Below are 15,963 nucleotides of genomic sequence, written 5' to 3'. Positions count from 1 at the left end.
CACCATAGTTTTCATTTATGTTTTATTTGTCAATAAAGCTTTATAATACATCCTGATTAAATATAATATATATGTATATACTGCTAAATTAGTCACCGACGCTTCGAAACACTTTTTTTTTTAAAGATCTTTAAAGAATTTAAGGTCGCGCACGACATCGGCACAAGATCATAGACAAATTAGAATTTACTAACGTAGGTACTGTAACAAGGAGTTCTTATCCGCATATAAGAACTCATTGTTCTATGGTTGGCCGTCAAGCAATAGAATAGAATATGATTCAAATTTAAAATATTGACGCGGATGAGAAAACAATCGAATAAGACAATATAAATGAGAAGTGATAATGATGAAGCCTTTAGCCTAATATTTAATATTTATAATAATAGAAAGTGACAGCGAATATAGAAGTATTAAAGAAGTAACATTGTTTTATTATACAACGATCCCGCGTTTGAGGGAGGACCCACGCGTTACAGTACCTAACAGCCGACAACAGGTCAGATAATCTGACCAATTTTCAATGTGTACGTTAGCTTGAGGTTTGTTGTTCAAAATACTGAGGATGCCATGGGTGGCTGACTTTTTACGACTTTATAATCAAAATCGGTTACATTAACAATATATTCCCTTCCGATTTCTTTCTTGCTGTATTTCCGAAGGAGATGTTCTTCTCTCTTGCACTTTGTCTATACGCTAGTATATTGTAAGTAAATGGACAAGATCCTTTAAATAATAGGTACGTGTCTTGAGCGTCGACGGCTAGAATAAATAAGAATAATAAATAATTTTATATGTTGCTTTTGTTTTTATAAATATTCACAAAATTAATGATTGGTTATATTATTATTGTCAAAAAATGGCTGTGATTTGTTTAATGCAAAGTATAGTAATAAGTATTATTTTATCGAAATAGTGCATTTTTTGCATACAATTAACTCTTTTCTATGAATATAACTACAAAAAAAATAACGATTTTACGTATATTCGCCGAGAGTTGATAAATATTATGGAACTTTTCGAAATAGCGACTGTCGCTTATCGCAATCTAAATTTAGTGGTACGAGGGGAGGTTTTATCGATAATAATTATTGAGTTTATAAATTTTATTTATATTATTTCTATCAACTATTAGCGAACATAGTTTAATAAAATAGATAACTCTATAATTACTCTATTTGTGCTATGGATATCTTATCAGAGATAGGTGTAGTACATCTTAACATAGAGAAAAGGATTTTTCAACAATGGCTTGATTGTAAGTGACTAAGTGAATAACGAACGCAGTGAAAATACGAAAACTAACAAACGTTTGGATCATTTATACGTCTAGATAGACTATTACAGCTTAATTTAGAACTAACCTTAACTTTGAGAATTCACGCACACTAAACACAAACTGTCTTATTCAGAATGACTTAGCGGAGATTTAAAACATCGCTAATATACGCTTGTTAAAAAATGGTACTCATAATCGCATATTAGAGCTAAAACGCTCATTATCTCTTCGATAAAGCTGACGTGACTTATAGTAGCTAGGACCCTTCTATAAACCTATTTTAAGCACTCGAACGCAAAAAAAACATGGCCGACATCGATCAGCTGTTCGTTAAATAATGTGTTATATAGCTTCCCGCTCAAAGTTGTTGGATATCCGTCATAGATTGACAAACAACAGACTTCAAAACTTTGTTTTTAAAGTTTGAAATTATTTTAACGTCGACTTTTGACAACTGACAAACCATTGACATTGAAAAGATGTCTGTTTCCATTGACAGTTCCTCATTAAATTAGTTAAAACCATGTTTTTTGTACGAAATGGCAACATTGCGTACTATAGAGACGTATTAGTTATGGGAGATTTATGTAACGAATATGAATAAGGAATTTTATCGAACGTTCGATAGGCTTAAAACACGATTTAACTAATATAGCTTCATACTTTCGAAAAGCGTATTATTATGAATAAGGCAGAAAGTGTCATACGAATTGCGAGTGTAAGACGTAGCTTGTCACTTACACTGAACTAATATTCCTGGCCTGTTATTATCGGCTGTCGAATAGCAAGAGACTTATGACGTAAAAATAATCTAAGTATAAAAGCATTTTCAGCCCTCGGCGATAAACTAGTATAGCAAAGCGGAGAGTAGTTTCGATAATTTTGTCACTATCCTACAGCGAATGTTCTTGAAGGATGTTCCAAACAAAATCCCTCACAAAACAAAGTGCTCCCTTTTCTCACACTCAAATTCATTTATTGTAAAGTTTAACCATAGAAACCTAAATAAGAGACTAATAGACAAGAACAGAACGGCGAATTTGAAACAACTACGTCAACTGATCCAATCAATAAAGTTTACTAATAAAAATACAACAAAAAATTGGTAAGTATTTTCTTACATTATTGTTTTTATGAAAATACGGCAACGAGACGAGCAGGTCGTTCAGCTGATGGTAATTGATACGCCCTGCCCATTACAATGCAGTGCTGCTCAGGATTTTTGAAAAGCCCAATAATTCTGAGTGGCACTACAATTGCGCTCGTCACCTTGAGACATAAGATGTTAAGTCTCATTTGCCCAGTAATTTCACTAGCTACGGCGCCCTTCAGACCGAAACACAGTAAAGTTTACACATTACTGCTTCTCGGCAGAAATAGGCGCCGTTGTGGTACCCGTAATCTAGCCGGCATCCTGTGCAAAGGAGCCTCCCACTGCCACCTAATTGCTGTTTATTTGACAATTCTTAATTTATTCGTACATTTTACACACAATTGCTGCAAGTCCCTCAATATCCGGGGCGTTGCAACCGTACGTAGCAATGAAAGCAAGAAATTACAACTTTTTCTATTTGTTTCCGATTTGTGTTTTGATATAGGTTTTAAATTGGTTAAGTTGCATTACTACAGCGAAATCGAACCCTTACCTCCTAAAATATAATTATAACAATTAAACATTTCTTTTTAATATTTCCCTTAAACTAATAAAAATTGACTAGATTTGAGATCAGAATTTATACTAATGCCGGTCTTAAAATACTTAAACCAAATTGCTAAACAATAATGATGAATATCTTAAAATAATCACATACAAATTATTTGTACAATATATTATCTTTTCTATCTATCTATATATAATATAATACTGAATATATATAATATAAACTGTATCTATATATAATACTGAATTAATATCACAATAAAGATCGAATAAATATTTAAATTAATTAAGTATAAACAAATTGTCTATGTTCGTTATTTTCTTAACTTAAAATCACTGAAGTAATATTATACATTTAAGAACTAGGAAAGTAAGAGAATTGTTATATATTCTTAATTATATTTATATTTTAATCTTTAATACTTTTACTATAATTTATGTAAAATAATTATGCAATTTTATTGTAATTTTCAGATTACGAAAAAAATTAGAAATAATTGGACATGGTACGTGAAAAACGTTCCAAGCCACAAACAATACATTTTAAAAAATTCGTGTTTGATGTGTAATAAGTATTAGTGTATTCCATACATGTGGGTTGGGCTACTAAGTCATGATGCCATTTAGAGACTGACAGTGTCGCTGCCATTTTTTTTCAGTCTGTTTATAACAATCACGTGACCAGTTTTGTGTTCTTAACTCAATTTCGACATGATTGTGGTTTGGAATGTTTTTCTATAATTATGAGTGTTTCATTATGATATTCCTTATTTTTTTTACGTTAGCCAACCTTTGTTTGGATGTAATAGTTGAGTATATATTAACCTGAGTCCCCCGCATCGTCCATAAATTTTGGATACAAATTTAATTTATAATATTAACCTAACGACTAGAGCCATCTTTACCGCAGCGAGCGAGCTAAGCTTGGTGGTCTACTGAAACATGACATTGGCGAGTTGTGGTTCCACAAAAGCCAATAGAAAGAATAGATTTAGTTTTTCTTTAAAAACTAATAATTTTAAACATAGGTATTGCTCTTTGGAACAGCTGAATAAATATAACGTTTTAAACGTAAATCTCTTAAAATCTATATTTTATAGCGTTGAGCGTATTCGCATTCTGTGATTAAGGGTATATGATCTTAGGTCCAATTTTCTGACAGCGTTCGAGGGAGTTAGCTCCAAGTTTGAGATCGAGGAATACGCGAGCGTCATTCGGAGCAGGCGCATCTCGTCCACCGAACTGTATCTGAAATGATAAAGGAAAAAAGAACTAATAAGAGTGAACTCTTACTTAGGTATTACATTTAATCGAATATATAATATCTTTATATTTATAATTCTTTTGTACGTGTGTTGATAGTGATCTCCTCCTAAAGGGCTGGGACGATTTTATTTATTTTATTTTATTTTATTTTGGCATCAAACAGTCACAAAATTACAATTTTAATGTTAGATAATTACTAAAAAGAAGACTTATAGTGCCGAAAATTACAATGTTAAATTAAATACCTAGTGCTAAACATAAACATATTATAGAGTTAACATTTACAACAACCGAATTTTAATGAAACTTTCTGTGTGTCTTCAGGTGAATACGAGGATGGTTTAGATTCACAATTTAAGTACCTCCAAAACGGCTGGACCGATTTTTTGTGTGTTCCAGTGAATTTGAGATTGGTTTAGATTCTCAATTGAGTCCATATATAATTATCCTACCCCCATGTGTATCGTAGTGAACTCCAACTAAGGGTTGGACCGATTTTTTAAATTTAAGACGTGTGTACAGAACAACGTCTGTCGGGTTCGCTAGTATATATAAATAATGAAATAGGCATAAAAACTGCAACAGACATATATATGGCCACTAATAAACAGGTCTCATTTTTTTATGGAAAAAGAGGGACAAACGAGCGTACGGGTCACCTGGTGTTAAGTGATCACCGCCGCCCACATTCTCTTGCAACATCAGTCGATTCACAGGAGCGTTGCCGGCCCTTAAGGAAGGTGTACGCGCTTTTTTGAAGGTACCCATGTCGTATCGTCCCGGAAACACCGCACAAGGAAGCTCATTCCACAGCTTTGTAGTACGTGGAAGAAAGCTCCTTGAAAAGCGCACAGTGGAGGTAGATCAGGTAAAACAGCTCTTCGGAACACTCCCCGTGATAAATGCGGAAGAAAACGTCATATTTGTGTTCAGTGTGGTTGAAACTTGTAACAGTGTCAGACCGACAGTGTTGGTTGAATTAACATTTTTATAACATAGAAAGGTCCCCCTCTATTTTCGGTATATAATAATTACAATTTTATCACTATCATATTGTAAACTTCAGCATATTAATCGTATATTTTTGTTTGTAATTCGTAAATAATAAAAAGAGCAAATTCAATGACGTGTGTACCTACTCTTAGTATGTCAAGTGCTTTTAAAAATACCTGCACTTCAATTAGTTAAATAAAAATCCTCTCCACCCAGACAGGGTCGACAGAGCCATTAAAAAAAAACCGTACATTAAGGTGTTATTATGACCAAAGGTTTATGGATCATATGGACAGTTTAAATTGTAAAATTTTGTATGGAATTTCATATCTTTAGTGTCTATAATTTATGTTACAGTAGGTAATATGCATATTACTAAGCCTTACTTGTGCTAGTGGATGCAAGTGTCTCTCGGGGAATTCTCTCTGATGAGCCATCACCCAATCCGCTGGCCACATTGTACCATTCTTAGGCACGAACGGCAGGATCAGCACATAGACCCTATTTGTTGCCGAGTATGCAACTCTGTAGTAATGTCCTTTTGTAGCCCTTTCCCAGACAAACCCATCATTATCTGCCCCTCCTCTTTGAAGCCATGATACTTGCTTTAAGTCTGCTGAATGTATTCCTATTTCTGCATATTCTGCCCATGGCAACAGGTCATTCCTAAAAGTTAATCACAATAACAATTGAATACATCTAATATATAAAATTCTCTTGTCATGGTGTTAAACATTGAACTCCTCCGATAACGGCTTGACCGATTGTCATGAAATTTTGAGTACATATTGGGTAGGTCTGAGAATCGGACAACATCTATTTTTCATCCCGCTAAATGTTAAGGGGATTTTTTTTTAAATTTTTATGAATTCGTTTTTTAAATGTATTTGATTATGAGTCAGCATTAAAAGTACATACAACTTCAAATTTTCACCCATCTACGACCAACAGTTACTTTTGTATCGCGATTTTAATATCGGCAATACAACGTTTGCTGGGTCAGCTAGTATACTGTATATACATTCAGCAATGCCAGTTTCCCAGAGATTAATCAAAATAGTGTGCTCAAAAATTTTGCGAAACTAGTGGCAGTGGGCAGTACACATACTTAGTTCGACGGACAAATCGCCGATAGGACAGTAAAGTCCTTGAATGGCCAACACGTACCGGAAGACAGTGTTGGTAGGCCCCCCACATAATGGATCTGGTTAAGATCGCCGGAATACGTTGGATGAGGGCAGCACAGAAGCAAAACTATGTAGACAAATATTTCACATAGACTAAAAAACCATCTTAATATTGTATCAATATATCTATTGTTGCATTGCTCAACATCAATTTGGAATCAGAACTGGTCATTCAACGATTGCACAAGAACATCAGGATTCAAATAAAATTAGACAAGCACTAAGAGAGGGAACAGTACTTTTATATCAATATGCCGCCGTACTTGATGTATAATAGGCATTCGATAAGGTTTATCATTTATTTTATTAAATAAATAAAAACTTCCCCGTCACTCTACTTTACTGTGAAAATTATACTTCAAACTCAGAAATTTTAGTGTAAAGGTAAATGATTAATGCTCAAACTTTATAATATAACTAACATAAAAGCTGGAACATCCCAAGGCTTTGTAATGGAACCCATTTTATATCTTCTTTATACAGGGTTATTGGTAATCCGACGTATTGACGTTACTGGGTGACAGGGGTGACTGTTTTTGCAGTTATTTTAACCCTATAGACATTATGCAAAAGTGAACAATTTTTGAGTTATCATGTTTTAACTTTGCAAAATTAGTCAAAAATGCAACATCAAAAATTTATTTAAAAAAGTATAAATTTATACTTCATTTTTATTTATAAAAACGATTACACAATGATAATAAATTATCAATACAAAAAAAAAATCAGTCCAAATTTGAAAATGCGAGACGAAAAACGATATTATTTAAATATTTTGTTGAGGTTTTTGTCCACTAATATGCCTTAAAAACAAAGAAGAAACGTTATGAAACTTGACTTGCAGATTATTTTAAAAACACAACTTCCTTTCTTAGCTCTCCGAAAATGCATCACAACTAAAAAAAAAGATCACAATTCCTTTGAATGATCTTTTTTTTTGCAGCAAGCTGAAATTCGTATTCGAATTAAACTTAAGGTCATTTTCCTGCACCAGATATACTATGTTATGAAAGTAATTTTGGACACACTCTACACATATAGATTACTGCTCTTTAAACTCTGATAATTATTGTGTACCTTAACACTGCGCCGAGTAAAGAAGTAGTTTCTAGCCAGCATCGGGCACCAGATTGTAGCAGAGCCCGTAGAACGTGAATGGTGGTGCGACGAATGTTCTTTCTACAGCATGGAGGTGTATTCCTACCAGACAGAATATATGATGGAGTTCCTTGCACAGGTGGATAACATCTCTGAAAATAAGAATGATATCAATTTTTATTAGCTATATATTTTTATTAAAAAGAAATGTTCATATATTGATACCATCATAAAATTAGTCAAGTCCTCATGGCAGAATTTTTTTTAACTGACTGAATGTATGTGCTTCCCCAGGGCGTAAAAAGAATAAGATAGACACCGACCCACGGGTGTAATTCAAGGCGACACGCCGGGTATGCCTATTTGTTAGGGAGGATATCGGCTCTCGCCTTCTCGGCATTTTGAAGGAAGATAACTCACCTTACCTCACCTCTCTAGCTACAAAGAAAAACGGAAAAGGGGTGCTTCGGAAAAGTTTCATGGAAAGAAGTGTCAAAAAAGTCATTGCCAACACTGAAAACAAATTAAATTAAATTATTTTGATGTTTTCATACCTGAGTTTCTCTCTTACAGCCATACCATTGAACTCTGCCATCTTCTTTGAGAACGGCTTTTACACCAAGTTGTTTGTACAGAGCTACTCTATAATCTCTAATTCGTTTCAAAGCTTTCTGCTTGGATGATGGACTCTTTAGTATACTCCTACCTGAATTAAATTTACCCTCAATTATTAGGACCTGAAATAATTTAATCTATATAGGTATACATATATTTATTGAAAATGGTCTTAGTTTGAGGCTCTTTCTCTTTTTTCTTTTAAGCCTAATCCACTAATCGTATCGACATGAAACTACCACCATTCGAAATTTATCTTTTAGTATTCGAATTCCAACGTTTCTTCATTAATTTATTTCCTATTAAAATTCGCCCAGCGAAGTGGGCGGGAATGGCTAGTTTAATATAAAATGGTCATTATATTTAATCATGTACTATAAATAATATTTTATAGATGTGTTAATTTCGCTGCAAAGTTAGAAAGAGGAAACACAAGTGCCTGCAGATCTTTAAGCGGGAAATCGCACGTGCGAAATCGAAGCACATCGTCAAAATCGGCGAGCAGTATTCTAGTTACCCAACTGGAACACGCAAGTTCTGGGCGTTGCTGTTCTTAGTAACTTCAATGCTGTCCCTGCCGCCATTGCACATGAGGAAACCACGCTGGCCCATACGGCAAAAGAGTGAGCCGATGACGAAAAAACACCGGCGACCATCCCACAGTGTCAGCTTTATGCCAGTACATTTCAGCAGAAAACTAATCGGAAAGCTCTTCTTTCGTTGGACTTAAAGTCAAGCGGGCCGGATGGCATTTCTCCCATCATGCTTAGAACGTGTGCCTCCCGAGTTAACGCCGCCACTCCTATTCAAATGGGGTAGTCCCGGACTCTTGTTAGTCAGCCAGTGTCCATCCAATGCAAAAGAAAGGTACCACCCTGTTCTCCAAAGTCATTGAAGGCATTGATGAACGACAGATAGAACAGCTTTTGCCATGGTTCGGTTGGCGAGCAACATTTTGATATACTTAACACATAGATGGGCTACGGCTATCGATAGCAAGGGAGAAGGCCTGGCAGTTGGCCTAGATATAGCAAAGGCCTTTGATCATGCGCAGAATATAGATTGTAGTCTACGGTTTTTGCTCAAAACTCGAAGTGTGTGAATGCTGGAGGTCTCCAAAGCTGTGTGCTATCTCCTACACTGTTTCTTCTACATATCAATGATTTTTTGTTCAAATCACACTCTTCATCACACCTTTTAAAACCCTCCCTTAAAGCCTCACCTAGTATCAGAATACTGGGTCTCAAAATCTTGAGCAATTCCAATTCCATGGCCAATGGAATGGCCATGTGGAAGGCAAAGCCAAATTGGCTTCGGAGAAGCTGAGTGTCATAAATACCGGCTCACATTCCAGCACTCTACAAAGCGCAGGTCCAGCCAGATATGGAGTATTGTTGTCTCCTCTGGTATGGCGCGAGTATCAGCTCAAACCATTTGAGAAAATTTATTGAATTAGGTGTTACTTTGCGGAAATCCATAATTATACAAATGATTTAAGTTTTCTTTAGTGTTAATTCAGCCAATATTTGTTTCTAAAACAATTTGACATGTGTTTCGCCTCAACACGAGGCATCCTCATGATGTGTTGTCTCGCCAAAATCTAGCATGAAGATTAAGGCTCTTAAGAAAACTTAAATCATTTGTATCAAACCATTTGACTGCATGCAACATAGAGCTGCTTTGAATTATCCGGGATACAGTGCGCTGTGAACAGCTAGGTCCCTTACCACCTTACTAGGTACCTTATCTATCACTTTTTGACAGGTGTATCTTAAAAAAAGTGTGCACACCTTTCATAAAGACTTTTACTAGTCTTTAAGGAAGAAGTTGCAGGAGAGTGTGGATGGTGGTGATCACTAAGATATTCTTGTGTGTCCTACTCTTCCATAAAAATTTAATAAATCATTAAATTTAAAAAATAAATTAATTAGTAAGAAAAACCGCTTCAATTATATAACTATAATTAATAGTTTTGTATGTAAGCCTCCCATCAAGGGAGTGCTCTATAAAACAATGGCAATGATATGCAATGTATCAATTTCATTTTTGCTTACTTTTATTTTCCTCACCGCTGTCTGAAGATACAATGATTCAGGAAATGGCATCAAAAAAGGTTCGGGGAGTGTATGTAACAATGATGTCTTTAACAAAGTGGCATGCTGTCCTTGCACAGCATCACACAGTTTTCCAGAAGCATCTTTGCTATACTGCAAGGTCCATTCCATATAATTCCAGCTTACTTGCTGACATACAACATGAGTACTACCAACACCAATAACAACACCAAGTGATGGTTCTTTAGATGCAGTTGTTAACGCAAGTTGGAATACCCGGCGAGATATGCGTATTGAATCAGGGGCAAATAATACATATTCAGTTGAAATGTATGACAAAGGCTTAAGTTGTCTAGGAGAGGCATCAAGCTTAAAGTCTAAAGATACAAATTTTACATTACGAAGTGTAATGTTTGGTACCGAAAATTGAAATGGTGGATATTGTTGACTCTGACTAAATACCACAATTGGGATGTTCGGATACAGAGCAACTAAAGATTGTATGCTCTCAGCAATGTCATTTTCAAATTCCTCGTATTGCCGAAATACGATTGTCACCAGTTTAGATAAATGTCTTGTTAGTCGCAACTGTAATGTTGGTGTTACAGTTACTGGAGCAATTGGGTATAGTTTGACATGAGGTAGCAGATACGCGCCAAGAATTATCACACCAAGTATAAATACAAACATCTTCCATGTTATCCAACCCCTGAATAATGGATTGGCCTGGATCTTCATGCTGTGATTTAACCATTTCATTCAAAATATTTGGAAACACAATATCCTATTTCTTCTTTCATTTCCGCTGAGAGCCTTAAAATGAAAGCGCCATTTCAGATGTTTTCTTGATTGTAATTCAATGTTCTGTATTTAATATTTGTTGAAAACACATTCTTCTTGCAGTCACTAAATCAGCAACAAACTACCTATAAATTACAACGCAAAGTAATATATTTATTTACTCGAACGAGCTGCAAACTAACAAAGTTCACAAAAATATTATGATTTTATTTTTATTGTTATCACTGTGAAATGTCAACTTGTCAAGGTGTCTTTTTTAAGTGGCACCGGCTCGGGGTGCAAGTCTATAAGCATTACCAATAACATATTGTCAGAGTAGTTTTCCAATACAGCATTAAAGCGCATTATTTATGCGGCATGCTCAACGTAAACCTTGAGGCTTGAATGTTCCGACTACAGCAATGACGTTCCATACATATAGAAAATGGACCTCATACAAAATCAAAGACGAATTATGGCACATGCCACAAATGACAGCATAATAAGCTTCGACTGCTATGTATTACTGACCGATATATATATTTTGTAAGTTACTGCAGTTTTTTTAATTATTATTGCTCAATAGGCAGCAATGTAGACACTTTTTCAGATTGAACTGCGTATTTTGAATTTAGAACCCGATTTGGACAGTGAGATCAGTGGAGTAGCAGTTAGGTATTTTTTTAAAGAGGGTTGCTATAAGTCTGTCCCTATTTCTATTCCCATTCCGATCAAGATTTGTTCAGTCGGAGGTTGTTACGTTTTCAGTCAAAAATCTGTTCCATATTATTAAGGGGAAAGTTTGTATGTTTATTGGCGTGTGTTTATATTTGTTACTTCTTAACGTTCTAAAGGGATTTGGATTTTAACTTGTAATGAGAGAAACTAATAATATAAAATTTTTATTTACATAAAATAATTAGTTAAACTAGTTATTTAAAAGTTAGGTTCCTTTAATTAAATAAAATTTGTCTTTTAGACTTAGATGTCTTTTCCAGGGTATCTTTTTGGTACATGTAGTGTAAGCGGACATCAACATATATTTGTCTCACAGGTTTTGTGAAATTTTAAATGTTAAAAAAAACTTAAATAAAACTTAAAGTGGTGAATACGGCTAATAATTGTTCACTAGGCCTTTAAAAAAATTTTAACAAAAAATAACAACCGACTTCAGAAACACTATTCCAAAACAATAGATATAATATGCACTAAAAAGTATAAAATAATATAAAGTATACTCAATCGACGCGACTCAATGGTCACTCACTGGTGTGCCTCATGCATTAAAGTTGAATGGATAGAAGCTACGCACTTTTGGTAGCGTAAGCACGGCCTCTCTGTGAGGTTGTGTAAAGCGGAGCATATGACTGGTCACGTGAGTATAACTGCGGTCTTCCAGAGAACGTGACGAGACTTGATGTTTAAGCGGTTCTTATAAGAGCCAATATTAGGGTATATAAAATATGTTCTTTTAAGAACGAATCTATCTGAATATGCTATTACGGCTACTATACGTGATTTATATTTCTGCGATCTATAATTCTACGAAGGTATCAACGTTAAAGGTAAGATATCAGACATTTATATTAATTGATGTTATTTGTAGTAATTACAGTTACACCACTATCAGTGCATAATATATTTATGTCGCGTTAACTTTGATTTTCAGTCACCATAAGGCATGTTAGACTGCTATAATGTAAATTATAGTATATTGTTAAGAAAAATTTAAAGCTTTCATTTCGACGAAGTTTTTTGGAAATAATAAAAGTTCATTCAGACTGTGTTAAGAAAATATAATGGATGAAGGTACAAACATTACATTTACCTATTTTTTTTTTCAACACTGAACTTAGGGCATTCTACTGGTGCATTTGAAAACTACCACAATTACTAACGGAAATAATTAATAACATTTCGATCAATGCAAGTTAAAGAAAAAACAATTAAAATTAATTTTCAACCAGTTGGTATCGATTGCATGCATCACGTGAAAGTAGTACTTTTGAGAGCACTCGATTGTGCGAAGCGTTGCTGTAGTCCAATGACGTTCTTTACATATGGACATATTATTCGCAGTCTAATAACGGAACGGCAAAAGTGTGATTAAAGACAATGTAAACACACTTTTCTCCTTAGTCATGTGTCAACTGTGTGGCAATCAACAAGCCTAAGTGTGCTATAAAAGGTGCCTTAAATAATACATTAACGACTCAAAAACTGTGTGTCTTATAATTGGTAAGATTATTTTATTTATATAAGATTGATATGCAAAAAGCGTAAGTAATTTAATAAAATCGAATAATTTTTCATTAAATATCGTAGAATTATTGACAAGTCCCCAGACAAGACAAGCTTGTCAGAATGAGACAGATGAAAGGACACAGTCAGAAATGCAAACAATAGAGTCGTTCTTTTAAAAAAGGTTTTTGTGTTTTTGTTACCTCAGAACTTTCGACTGGGTAAGCCGATTTTGGCAATTCTTATTATTTGGAAGCTGGTGCTTCCGCTGTGGTCCCATTGAAATTTGGTCCAGATATCACAATGGCAACCATGAGAAAACCATAAAAGTCTCACATTTGCTATAAGTGCACAACAAATTTACGAATAACTCAATATCGCGCCAACCGATTTCGATAATTCCGATTTTTATTGGAAAGGATATACTTCAAAGATAGTTTGGTGATAGTTTTGTATGGTTCTGCTTATGGGATCCATGACAAAGCAACGGAACTCTTCAATTCTTAGGAGCAAATTAACGATACTAGGCAGAATCTTTTATATGCTATCCGGATAATTGAGTCACTTACCGTAACGTTGTTATGGTCAAATAATTGTCGTAGTAAAATATGATGATCAATGGAACTCCTTAACGACTTACAGTAAGGATGCGATTTGTGGCAGAATTTCAAACAGTCTGTAATAATATTGCAATACGCTAAGGTTCATTGCTGCATTGCAAAATTTTGTAGATCTGCACAAATTTAGACACATTCTTAGTTAGTGTAGTTCAAATTGACTAAAAAACTGAAAATTAAAAAAAAATTAACAATAAAAACAGCCGACTTTAAAAACACTATTCCAAAACAATAGAAATAATATGCACTAATTCGTTTCTTATAAATCGAGGGCATGGTTCCTTTCACGACTTTTGTCCGACTTGGCCATCAGCGCCCTTCTCAAAAAACCACCTTGTATATCGTGTACCTGAATTGAAATATGTATTCTACTACTCAAGCAATTGTTTTATTCAACCTCCAAGCGCTCAGTCTCTTAAGTGGTTACGGTAGGACATCCAAGTTTCCAATAAAGTGGGAAAAAATATTAACGTTCGACGCTAGAAGATAATAAGGACTCGTTGACGGACATTTCCAAATGAAATTAAAGGAGCATTAGTGTCTTTTTCTCTTTTACAGAATTAATGCAACGATAATATTTCTTCCGCTACTTTGGATTCAATCGGCATGATAACAGATGAAATATCAACAACATAATAATATAACATAAAAGTTTCGCGCGTGCTCGACGGACAGCAGCTCACCCGATTTGCTACGTAATTTTAATGTAAATACCGTGATAATAAGTCGTATTTGGAAGTTAAATAAGATTAAAAGTATGTGTTATTGGTGTATTAACATATGTAATTCTAAAATACTAGTGAAACATATTGTGTTTAAACTTAAATCTGTAATTTGTCCCTAAAATCATTGAACATTACTGTGCATTAAACACGTAAGCGACACGTGCATACCTACTTATTTGTGTTGTGTGATCGTTAAAACTAAATGAACTAAAGTCTAGACCATTCCCTTTTAATAAATAAGTATATCTTTTTAAACGTTAGTTCCATCATAATAAATAATTACCTGTTTAAATAGGTAGGTACTAGAAAATATGATGACCAACAATAATTGCAGCGCTTGCCGCTCGCCTATACTGGATGACTTATTCATGCAATGTTCAAAACAAACATGCATGAAAAAATATTATTTGAAGTGTCTTAAAATTGATATACACAGATCTATTTTGCGCATTTACATTGCGCATTACAAAAAGAACTGGATGTGTTCTGAATGTGTAGACTCTCCAAATAGATGAATTATATCAGATGGAAGTCAAATATCGTTTTCTACACCGAATTATGTTAAAGTGCAGCGCGGGAATCGAGTAAAATTTGCACCATTACCATTTGACCAGCATGACGCGGACGACTTGATACGAGGCGAATTAATTAAATTGCAGGAGGATGTAGTTTCTCGTTTAGATAGCCAGGCGAATGCAATAATTCATTTGGAAACTCAATTTTAAGAGGCCAAAAGTTATCTGAACAAGATAGTAAAGATACTCGTAATAAGTTCGCTTGAGAAGAAAGTTTGTCATTGCGTGGGCAAAACCTACGCCGAGATTCTATCTGATAAAGAAACGGGTACATCTTCGTGTTCGATAGAAAGCGATAAGAACATCCTAAACAGTGAATGGAATATCAAAAAGTACAAAACTGTGGAGCCAAAACAGATCATTCACAAAAATGATCCGAATAAAATGTTGTGTACGAAACAAAATGAGGCCACGACAGTTGCGTCATCTGCAACCTCACAGAACGCTGCTGAGAGTGTAGTAGAAGTGCAAAATCTAGATGAAAGCAGTAAGGAAGGTAGGAAGTCCGCATCACTACAGAGGCGGACCCAAGACCGGTTAGGCAACAACACTGATTCATTAGCGATTAAAGGTATGGAGCGGAAGAAATATTTGCATATTTGCCGTCTACACCCCCAACCTGCACCGGAGGAGTAAGAAGTTACATTGAAAACATAAGTGGTTCGGATTATTCAATTAAGGTTGAAAATATCAAACCCAAATCTAAGCGAGATTACGCATAATTTTAAAATTTGAAAAACAAAATTTTATGAACGATGCGGCATGCGAACCCACGACCTCCGGCGTTCCGTGCCGGTGCTCTAACTAACTGAGCTAACCGTTCGAGTACCGCCTCGTTATAAAATTCTGTTTGCTTTGTTCAACTCTCAGGTT

General features: G+C 34.8%; 1 protein-coding gene across 1 annotated transcript; it reads right to left on the bottom strand.

Annotated features, from left to right (window-relative positions):
- Positions 1 to 8: 8 nt before the first annotated feature.
- LOC126972169 (ribitol 5-phosphate transferase FKRP) lies at positions 9 to 11,185 on the bottom strand. The gene is made up of 5 exons (XM_050818773.1): positions 10,153 to 11,185; positions 8,038 to 8,220; positions 7,463 to 7,635; positions 5,585 to 5,864; positions 9 to 4,187 (listed from the first exon to the last, which is right to left on the bottom strand). The coding sequence occupies exons 1-5, from the start codon at positions 10,909 to 10,911 to the stop codon at positions 4,065 to 4,067; spliced, it is 1,518 nt and encodes a 505-aa protein (XP_050674730.1). The 5' UTR covers positions 10,912 to 11,185; the 3' UTR covers positions 9 to 4,064.
- Positions 11,186 to 15,963: the final 4,778 nt, after the last annotated feature.

This window comes from Leptidea sinapis, chromosome 25 (genome assembly GCF_905404315.1).
Source record: "Leptidea sinapis chromosome 25, ilLepSina1.1, whole genome shotgun sequence".
Lineage (NCBI taxonomy): Eukaryota > Metazoa > Arthropoda > Insecta > Lepidoptera > Pieridae > Leptidea > Leptidea sinapis.
Note: the sequence above shows the minus strand (reverse complement) of the source record. Positions and strands in the feature narration are given on the sequence as shown.